At 53.2% G+C, this 10,387-nt stretch overlaps 1 protein-coding gene across 1 annotated transcript; it reads right to left on the reverse strand.

Annotated features, from left to right (window-relative positions):
• Positions 1-373: 373 nt before the first annotated feature.
• Positions 374-9,508, reverse strand: MINDY2 (MINDY lysine 48 deubiquitinase 2). The gene is made up of 8 exons (XM_070953554.1): positions 9,240-9,508; positions 8,677-8,741; positions 8,035-8,193; positions 6,699-6,801; positions 5,867-6,009; positions 4,553-4,726; positions 3,911-4,108; positions 374-3,328 (listed from the first exon to the last, which is right to left on the reverse strand). The coding sequence occupies exons 1-8, from the start codon at positions 9,481-9,483 to the stop codon at positions 3,218-3,220; spliced, it is 1,197 nt and encodes a 398-aa protein (XP_070809655.1). The 5' UTR covers positions 9,484-9,508; the 3' UTR covers positions 374-3,217.
• Positions 9,509-10,387: the final 879 nt, after the last annotated feature.

The following is a 10,387-nucleotide window of genomic DNA, read 5'->3' on the forward strand; positions in this document are numbered from 1 at the left end:
CTCAGCCAGTTTGGTTCTCCTGTTCTTGCCTAGGTTCTCCTGCATTCCTGTGCAGAAAAGTGAGTTTCTAGCATTAAGCTCCACCTGAACCCCACCTAGAGCTACCGAGTGCCAAACTTGCTTGGGTTGCATTGCGTTTTCTTCGGCATACTTGCACGGAGATGGCCGCTGACTTGTTGAAAACTAGAATGAAGTTGATCTATTGACTGGGGGTCAGCAAAAATGCTCTTGCTCATTTAGGGGCCAGGTCAGTCTCAACCTGGTGAAGGTCTTGGCCAAAGCAATTACCTTTCACAGGATGCCCGACCCCACCGCAAGGGCAGGCAGGTTAGGTTTTGGCTTTGGCTTCTCTGCTCAAACACCACAAACGCTAGAACTTGAATCAATTTTTATTACATGAGGAAGTCACTTAAATCTGTTAAAAATTATAAATATAAAAATTAGACAAGACTAGCAACAGGTGTCAGCTCAAGACATCAAAGAATGTTGACAATATTCAACAGAAAGCAGCTATTCGCTGATCACAGTGTAAATCCATGCAAAGTGTCTGATTTGCTAAAAAAAGCTGGTGATTGAGCCACAACTTCATAGTCCATAAATAAGGACTGAACAAAACGCTGCCTGAAGCTTGAATATGTCACATCTAACGGAGGCAGAAGGCCGTGGCTGCCACCACCACCACCAAGCCAGCCGAAAGCCACTCTGGCCCAAGGCTCTGCAGCAGGTGATGGGACGGAGCAGCTGAGTTGGCCCAATGGCCCTTTGCCTTACTCTCCATGGGTCCGGGTCTCCCGTGCGGCTTGCACTCTACAGTATCGTGTAGAAGGGAAGCGAAAGGGCTGCTGTGGGGAAGAGCCAAGCCATCAAGTCATTCTAGTTACGGACGGAGGCTCCTGTCACAATTGGCATGATTTGAGGGTTTTCAGCAGTATCTTACAAAAGTATTTGGCAGTGCTTGAGGGTTGTGCTGATGAACTTCGTTCTGCATGCATTCCCACAGCGGAGACCCTCGGCTGGTTCCCCTCCCAGAACGCCCCTTGTGCATCTCCTGGGTACCTGCTATCGAAGCCCTGGTTCCCCACGGAGGCAGGGCATGCTGGGCTAAGCTCAAAACATGGGCGTCATAAGGCAGGCAGGGCAGCATCACACGGAAGCAAAGCAAACGACAGAACAAAGTTTCTGCAGAGATAAAAAGGCAACTTACGTTGACAGTAACTTTGGGGAGAGGTAGCCAATGTGAAGTCTGCCAGTAAGGCCTCGGACCGCCCTCCAGCTGCAGAAGCAACTTGACAAGCGGGGGGGGGGCGTCCTTTGAGAATGAAGAGCCCCCTCCTGGCTACCACTCACCGAGTCTCCAACAGGCTGCCAAGCCGCCACAAGGATCGCTGTGCTGGCAAGACACGGAACCGAACTAAGCTGCTGCTGCTTGGCATGAAAGATGCCCTTCCTCTGTGCCCTTCTGATGAGAGGGAAGGGCCACTTCTCTACCCGAGAACCACACAGCAGGCGCAATGCTTCACCAACACTACAGCAGACAAAGACCTGAAGACAATGACCCCGGGTACAATTTGGGCAAGACCATTTCCCTGAAACTGGCACAGGCATGTGAAGAATCGGGAAACACGTCTTTGTTCGGCTGTCTCAGAACATGACTTCTAAAGCAAGCTGCCAGCTGATCCTGTGTTTGCTAGATTTCTGCATTTCATAATGGTCAAACAGCACACAACAAGCGGGTACAGGTGTAAGCCGCAAGGCTGATTTTTTTTAAGATAAACCTCAATCTAACGTCAGTGGTAGGCTCTCAAAAGTTATTAACGCAGGACGGCACTCAAGTGTAAAACAGATCAGGGTAATTCACACATATCAAATAAGATTGGAAATGTAAAAGAGATCTGCTTACATATCACTCCAACATGATACAAGGTAAATTCAGTTCTGCATAAAACATCACGTGTGTTAGCAATGGGCCAGGGCATTTCATATTTAAAAATGCATACACAGCAGATGCAAACCCAAACCACTTACGTGAAAATGTCGCTAAAATTAAATATTTATTTTTTTCCCCCTTCATTGTCCTCTGGCTTAAGGTATTTAAAGAGCTGTAAGGCAAGAGTTAGACAGGTCACTGCCTTGCTAGTTTAGACTCCATCCAAAAAACTTCAGGAAAAAATATTAAGCTACAGATCTTCAATGACATTTCAATCATCTCCTTCCCTGTAGTTAGATTGTCACATTTTGTATGAATGTTGGCGTGGGACTCTGTATATCGACAGCAAAGTCTGGCCTTAAGTCCAGACTTTAGAAGTACAGCAGAAATGGTTTAAAGCATTTGCAAAGTGCTATAAAGTTATTGAGAGGATGAAGGTCACTGCCCTTCCTTCCTTGCAAAAGTCAACAGGTAATTCCAGCCAGAAGGCGCTCTATCCTATGACATGTAGCATGTGGACTTATATTAGGTCTTACAAAACTGGATTCCACCCCCACCCCCAGCGGTAACTGGGCACAGACATGTTTTCTCCAAAGAGAGCACAACCACGTCTTAAAGGAACAAGCAAGGATTCATTTGTTAGGATCCAGTCCTGAAACGATCCATCTCGCATGATACAAACAATGGACCCACAGTTCACACGTTGTGGCAGGTGACCGGCCACAGCTTCACGCAGCTCACGCTTGATGCCACTCTCAAACGAATGTAAGCATCTGCTTCCTTCATTGTCCCCCCTCCCTAGAGAGTCCGGCAGTTGATTAAAAACTTGAGAGACCAGGCCATGGTGAGCCTCGTCCCGAGGAGATCTCGCCTCCTTTTGCTTCAAGGTGTTCTGAAGCCCGATTCTTGGCCAGGTCAGCCACCAAAGCTCAGCTAGAGCCTGTTGAGGGGCTCAGCCTGCCAGTCCAGGGACACACACCCCGCCCCCCATGCCAGAACTCTGTCTGCAGTGCATCTTGGACCCCACGTCGCATCTTCTCGTGATGATCCAAAGATGCCCACGAGGCAGGCAGTGAGCGGCTTCTTTGCCACTACGGGGGCATGTTCACCATCTCCCCACCACGCTCCCTTCCACAGCAGGCTGTCCCCCATCCAGATCCCTCGGCAAGGCTGTCTTCGTGGGGATCTTCAGGAGGCCATCGGCTGTGGGCTTCCCAGACACTGGTGGCGGGTGGGCCTCCTGCTCCCATGCTTCAGACGGACATGCTGGGCTCCAGAGCCACCCCACCGCTACAAAATGGCACAGGCGCTCTTCTCCTTCTCCCGCAGCTCTTTCCTCTTCCGCTCACTCCCCCCGGGCTGCCTTTCCGCTGAGGGAGGGCTGGCATCGCCCTGGGTTTGCTGTTCAAGGAGGAAATATAAAGATAAAAAGGCTGCTTGCTTGCATTCTTAGCTGAGCTTCCATGAAGCCAAAGACCCCCAAGTGCACCCTCATCTTACATCTGGCCTGCTGAGCATTGGCTGGAGGGGCTGCAGACATGGCAAATCCCACAGACAGTGCAACTGAGGCCCAGGCAGCTTTGGGATGGAAGGAGGCTTTAGCATAACTATTCTGAGATCAGAAAATAACACTTTCTCTAATGATTTCTCAACAACTTTCATGAAAGAAAATGTATTTTTCCATGAGGAACACGATTACCAATGTGGTATCAGAACATGCCAAAACCAGGGCAGAAAATGAATCTGAAGGCCATGCAGAAACCCAGCTTGAGCCTCTTTCCAAGGCACGCAGAGCTTCTCCAAGCAGTTCCTAGTGAGATGCCAGGAATCCCAGGCACTGTTTTCTGCCCTTGAATGCCCAGAACCACTTGGAGATGTGCCAGGAACCAAACTTGGGACATTACGCATGGAAAGTGGCCACTGAGCCACGGCCCGCCCTTCCTCCAACAGCTCCTGGAACTACGGTTGCCCATATGACTTTACCTGGTCTTCAGCAGGGGGGGTAGCGGTGGCGGTGGTGGCAGCTTGCTCTTGCTCCTGATAGTACTGCGAGGCCTGTCGATCTTCTTCTTCCTGGAGCTTCTTGGCCAGTTCGAGGTCACTGATGTCTTCAGGGAGCTGCTCCCAACTGAGGTCTTGGCTTTGCTGCTCTTGTTGCAGAGATAAGGCCATCAGATAGTCCTAAGAGGCAAAGCCACCAGCAGTGAACATGCTGGACAGTTTGGCTCGACCCAAGCAGCCCCCCCCCCGCCCCCATTGTGGCAGCACCTTCCATTCAAACTGAAGCTCAATTCATCGGTGAGCACTACAAGGCTTGGCCCCGGGTACAAACCCCAAATGCTGGATGAGAGAGGAGGAATCCTAGGGGCTTTCACCCTATCCCACCTCTCCATGGACAGCAAGACATCGTGAGAAGATTCCTGCAGGGGGACTTTTCATATGAACACACCAGAAGGAACTAAGGTGGCCTAACAGTTACTTTGGGGAAACAGGGAGTCCTGCCCTGTTTATTAGGGGGATAAAGTTATCAAAATGGGTCGATCCAACAGAGTGGGTGGGAAGGAGACAAATCGGCCCCTGAAGAATAAAAAAAGTCAAAAGAATGAAGAAGCTTCCCATGAATACCTGGTCAATCTGATCCTGCTGCCCATGGTACACCGTTTCCGGATCAGATGGAGGCCGCAGGTGGAATTCAGAATCACAGAAGTTCCCATCCCCGTCCACATTGTGCAAACTTTCCCAAACCACCTTATCTTCTGTAAGGAAACCTTGGTCGGTCACCAGAAGGTAAAGCTGGCCCTGAGGGAAAGAGAAAATTTCCCTGTTAACTGAGAACAGCCACTGTTTGCACTGAGATAAGCAACGCTGCCCCCCTGCGTTCTCCAGAAACCATTCGGGGGTCTCCTTGACAAAACCGCCACTCTACTCTTTTACTTCACTCTGACAGCCACTGTAGCGAGCAATGACAATAGTTTGATGTGCATAGGACACTCTGCTTCCTTCGTGAATTAAGGTGTTTTCTGGGCTTGCACAATGCAGGCAATCACAAACTAATTGGACGAGCTTCTACATCAACCTTTGTCACATGCAAGCTCTCCCCCTCCCACCAAAAAAAAGGCTGAGTGCCTGGAGTTCCCCACCCCCACCCCCATCGAAGCAGCTTTCCTTCCCTGGAAAGAGAGCAAAGAGGCTCTGCAATCCAGCCAGGGGATGGAGCAGCTGCAGAGGAGGATCAACACCCCCTCAGCCCTCCTCACCCTCTGAAACAAAGCGTGCCTGCTATCTGAGCAATCCTTCCACACACCACTAAAGGAAGTCCTGCTTCCTTCCTGCTTCTTGGCACGGGCTCAGCGAGCACACTCAGAAAAACAAAGCACAACCAGGAAACATCTCAGGGAAGAGACCCTGGTCGTGGGATGTGCTCCTCCTTGCTTTGCTACATAACATGTTTAGTGTGGCTTCTGTCCCATTCCGCAGGCAGCAAGCTTGTGGGAGTGGGGGCAGCTATTATTTTTGTTTAATTTTTCTGGTGCCAGAGCACTTGCAGGCCTCTTATCCTAGCTAAAGGGGCAGGAAAGAGCTCAGTGGGTGAATAAGCAGGTGGAGAAGACCAAAGAATGTGGAAGATAAGGAAGGGGGGGGAGAGGGAGGAGCTGAGAAAACAAAGCAGAGAGAGAAAGGCGAAGAGCAAAGGAAGCCTGGAGAGAGGCACAGGAAGAGTGGCATGCAACCCGTCCCCCAGGTCCCCAGCATCCAGAGGCTGTGCACCTTTGCCTTAGTGGCCCCTCAGGCTGCCACGCCAGGCAGACACAGCCAGCCTGAAGATGAGAAGCAACCGAGGGCCACTTGCTGACCAGGCAGAAGCGTTAGCAGCAGCCCAGGTGCTGAAGGTTGGTCAGGGTCCCAGGTGAAACGGCGGTGCCATTTGCAGCCAGCTACCTTGTGTTTGGTCATGGTGCTGAAGTGGTTGTTTCTGAAGAACACGCACAGCTCTCCTTCTTGAACGGTGGATGTCAATTCACACAAGCCATGGTAAGTTAACTGAGTGGCTGTGCTACTGAGGAACTGCTCTGCTACGGAGCCTGCAAAGAGACACCACTGCATGTGAATGCGCACAGATTTGCCCCAAGGTCCCCACCCGAGGAGCTGTTCCTAGTTCAACCTCCTAGAGCAGCCAGTTGCTTTGCTCTGCTCACAAATCTGACCCAAAGTAAGCCTGAAGACTAGGGCAAAGAGATAGCTGGAGTAGGTTAGAAGGGGAAACACAACGAGCAGAAACCGAGAGAGGAAAAGCACAGAGCAGTAAGACAAATGGAGAACCAACACTAGGCTCATCAACACAAGCAGGTTGACCCAAGGGTAGCGCCCCCTTCCACAAAGAACTGATGGACACCCCAAAAATCAAACTCAGAGATCAGACAGTCTATCAGTCAAGCTTTACTTGAGAAAACCCAGATCAACCCTAGGAAAGGGCCTTCCTGCCTGGCTTGCGGAGAGCGGTGGGCTCTTAGGAGAATCCTTAGGAGCATGGGAGAACCTGTTCCAGCCAGAATGCCCTTTCCGTCTCCAGCAAGGAAAACACCCCTCCCCTTTTCTGAGCTGCATCAGCAGCTAATGGGAACTCTTCAAAGGAAGCTTTGGGAACAAAAGCAGCCTTTTTCTGGCCTTCCTGCCTGGCTGAGCCCCGGAGGGTGGCCAACAATTATGCTGGATCAGAGGAACGTTTGCTCTGAACCGCAGGGCTTCACACGCTCAAGAGCGCCACACTCACCTTCCTTCCTCAGCTCGCTGTTGTCTGACTGCTTACAGCAGATGATTTTTTCCACCAACTGGTTGTAGCTGCAGTTACCAACTGCTTTCACAATGTCACCAACCTGCAGCAAAAGAAAAGGGCCGCCGTTGGTAAAACTCACAATCTGCTAAGCCAAACAGACACCAGCAGAAAGGTGCGGTACACGGGGCTCCTGCCTGTGGTGGGGTGCTTGCAAGGGCAAAACAAGCATTCCAGTGGACCCATCACTCAAAGGGGCAGCTTCTTTCAAATGCATCTCGTGGATTTTGGCCACAATGTTGAGATCCACATTTTGGCGCCCTCAGTCATCCTGCCAGCCCTGCCTGTCACTCAGGGAGGGGTCTTCCAGCCCCCTGGGCGATGAGGCAATGGCCTGCATCAAGAAGGCTGGAAGCTCCTGCAGCAGCCCATGAGCCCAGGGAGCTGCCTGTCAGCTGAGCTCTTCTCTCATCATCCACCACTCTGCCTTCCCAGGGACTGAGGAATGTCTTTCCTGCAGCGGCTGCTCACTGAGGCCTTCCTGCAACCCCATTTTGAAAAAGCACTCCAATAATAATAATAATAATAATAATAATAATAATAATAATAATAATAATAATAATAATAATAATAATAATAATTTAAAACACCCAATTTAAAATCATTTACATTGATAGCCCGGCCTGGCGGAACAGCAGGGTCTTGAGGGCACAGCGAAATACACGGAGGTCGGAGATCTTGCGCAATTCCGGGGGCAGTTCATTCCACAGGGCAGGAGCTCCCACAGAGAAGGCCCTCCCCCTGGGTGTCGCCAGCCTACATACCTTAGCCAATGAGGAGCCCCTCTCTGTGGGAGCAGACTGGCCGGTGGGAGGCTACTGGTGGCAGAAGTCGGTCTCGAAGGTACCCGGGTCCTATGCCATGGAGCGCTTTAAAGGTGGTGACCAACACCTTGAATTGCACCTGGAAGACCACTGGGAGCCAGTGCAGCTCGCCCAGGAGAGGTGTCACGTGGGCACAATGAGTCGCGCCCATAACCACCCGCGCGGCCGCATTCTGGACCAGTTGGAGCCTCTGAGTGCTCTTCAAGGGGAGCCCCATGTTCTTCCAGACATCAGGCATCAAGCGCCAGAGAATCTGGGCCTTTTCTTGCTATTTCTTGGGTCCTTAACAAAGCTTGTTCCACGTGATTTTTAGAGCCCGTTAACAGTTGCTTTAATTGCTTTTAAAAGCCTTGCTAAATTGAAATGCTATTCTTGTTGGTAGTTTTGGTATTAAATATTAAAACCGTGCTTCCCTGCCATAATACTAATCACATAAAGAGCCTCGTTCTTACCTGAGGATCTATTAACCACCCGTGATATAAGGGAATATCAAGAAGATCGAACACGATGCATTCGGGCGTGTATTCAAATACTCGTACCCCAGTGAACTTCACATTCACATCAAGGCCGGTCTGAAGCTTGTGCAGGATTGCCATCGCATCACTCACATTCTGTTAAGACCAAGACAAAAATTAACGAAAAAGCTGAAGTCAGTTGAGTGCATAGAGAGACCAAATGCTTTGTCTGCCCTGTACTACGCAATCTCTAGGCCGTCTCACGCTGCAACCGCTTTCATGTTCAAGAGAACTACTTGATTTGCCCTGCAAAATTCTAGATGATCAGCGGTTGGCAGCAAAGAGTCGGAATTTTCTGAATCTCTTTGCTGCCATCTATTAATCATGGGTATTTTTCAGTCCCAATCTAACTACCCTATTGTGAAAAAGTAAAATCCACTGCAAGATAGCTACTTCACCAAAACCACCTTTCCCTTCACAATGTGATAAAGCATACAAAAGTGTGACTATGTGCCTGCATATTTTATGCACAGGAGAAGGCTTCCGTACTTGGGATTTGATCCGGCATTTATACCAATGGAAAAATCAAAGCATTAGAATTCACTGTTAGGAAATGCCACTTCAAGTTAAGCTTTTTACCTGTTCATAGTTTAAACGCTGGATTTCAGAGATTTCTTTTGGTTTTGAATCAAGGATATAGTCTCCTGCAAGAAAACCAAAAGTTCTCATTTGAAAACCATCACTCTACAATCCAAACAGATTCACTCTTGCTACAGATGGTCCTCCCATTAGTAGAGGGATCCTACCGACGCCGGCTGGACGGTTGGAGTGTTCCCATCTCTACAATGCTGAGCCAGCGCTCAAAATCAGGCACCGGTTGCTCACCGGCACAAAGGAGCGCTTGGAACCGTCCCGCAGCCCCGAAGGAGGGCTCGAGTTCGGCCAGAAAGGGCGGGCGGGCGGGCGGGCTCTGCCACCCCCGGGGCCCCAGCCAGGGTCCCTCGCGGCACTTCAGGAGGGGAGAGGCGGGCAGGAGCTCCGCGCCTTTCTCGGCCACCGACGGTTCAGGTGGCAAAGCCGAAAGCCGCCTCGGCGCTCAGGAAGGGCGCGTCGGGGGTGGGGGGAGCCGAAAGAACCCAGGGGGCCGTGCCGGCTTTCAGGGCTCCCGGGGCGCTCATCGGCGGGCAGGACGCCCCACCCACCCAGGTACTCCATCAGCTGCTCGGCGGTGATGAGCTCCATCATGGGCGGCAGCTTCACCTTCCAGGCCAGCAGCAGCGCGTTCATGACGGCCAGCAGCGGGCAGGGCCCGTTCTCGTTCTGCGTGACCACCGGCGCGCTCGCCTCCCGCCACCGCACCCACTTCAGGTGGTACACGGCCTGCGGCGGGGCGCGCTCCCGGGACGGCTCGGGGGGCATCGGGGGCCGCTCGGGCGGAGCCTCCATGCCGCCGCGCCCGGAGCGGCACCGGAACCGCTACCGCCGCCGCCGCCGCGCCGCCATGACAGGCGGAGGCCCCGCCCCGCGGCCGGGAGGGCGTGGCGCGCAGGCGCAGTCGGGACGGAGGCGCACGTGCGGCCGCCGCTCCCTCCCCCGCCGGGCTCCGCCCCCGCTGCGACTCACCCGCCTCTCCCGCTCTCTGGCCTGAGGCTCCGTCGGCTTCCAGCCTCTTCCCGGAGGGCAGCGGGAGCGCAGCCCTTCTCGCCTCCCAAGGGCCACGCGGGGACTCGTGCGGGGCAGGGAGGGTTTCCAAAGGAAGCGGCCGGAGAGCCCCCTCGGCCGAGCCAGCGGGAGCCCCGGACTCGGGCGCTGCAAACGGCCGTCAGTGCCGGACTGAGTTGGCAGCCACCGTGGCCGCTGCTGCGGGGAGAGGCGCACGGGGCCCCCGCCTGGGCTTTCCGGGGCTTCAAGCGCACCGAATATCGATCCCCCGTTTTGCACGGATTAACGTAGAGCCCGGCCGGCATCCTGGGACCCCTAAACTCGGGTGGGAGCCCTCCTGCGCGCCTTGCGGAGAAAGGGGAGCGTGGGGGGGTGAAGAGCCAAACTCGGCCCGATGAACCCCAGCCGGGCCAGTCCCGGCACAGCAGCCCACGCAGCCGCAGACGGGACGCGGCCGCCTTTCCCTTTAAGGCCGGCCCCGCCGCTCCCGCCCACGGAAACTGGCGCAGGCGCAGTCGGGTGGCGCAACACGCCCGCCCCTCCTTCCCTCCCCTCCGATCAGGTGACGACGGAAGGCGCGTGAAAGGAAAAGAAAGCGCGCCTTCGGAAAAGCAGAAGGGGCGGGGCCAGGCAATTCTCCCGGGAATGGGCGGCCTCTGGCGTAGCCGCGCCTACTTCCCTTTCTCGG

The sequence above is a fragment of the Pituophis catenifer genome, unplaced genomic scaffold, assembly GCF_029215685.1.
Source record: "Pituophis catenifer annectens isolate HBS135680 unplaced genomic scaffold, rPitCat1.0.hap2 SCAF_14, whole genome shotgun sequence".
NCBI lineage: Eukaryota > Metazoa > Chordata > Lepidosauria > Squamata > Colubridae > Pituophis > Pituophis catenifer.

Bases quoted from the DNA above. Each gene is read 5' to 3' on its own strand.
- MINDY2 (XM_070953554.1), bottom strand. From the start codon at position 9,483: ATGGAGGCTCCGCCCGAGCGGCCCCCGATGCCCCCCGAGCCGTCCCGG. The intron at 6,802-8,034 runs GTAAGAACGAGG...CTTTTGCTGCAG, and splicing joins GGTGGTTAATAGATCCTCAG to GTTGGTGACATTGTGAAAGC. The intron at 3,329-3,910 runs GTAAAGTCATAT...CTCCTTGAACAG, and splicing joins CCCCCCCTGCTGAAGACCAG to CAAACCCAGGGCGATGCCAG.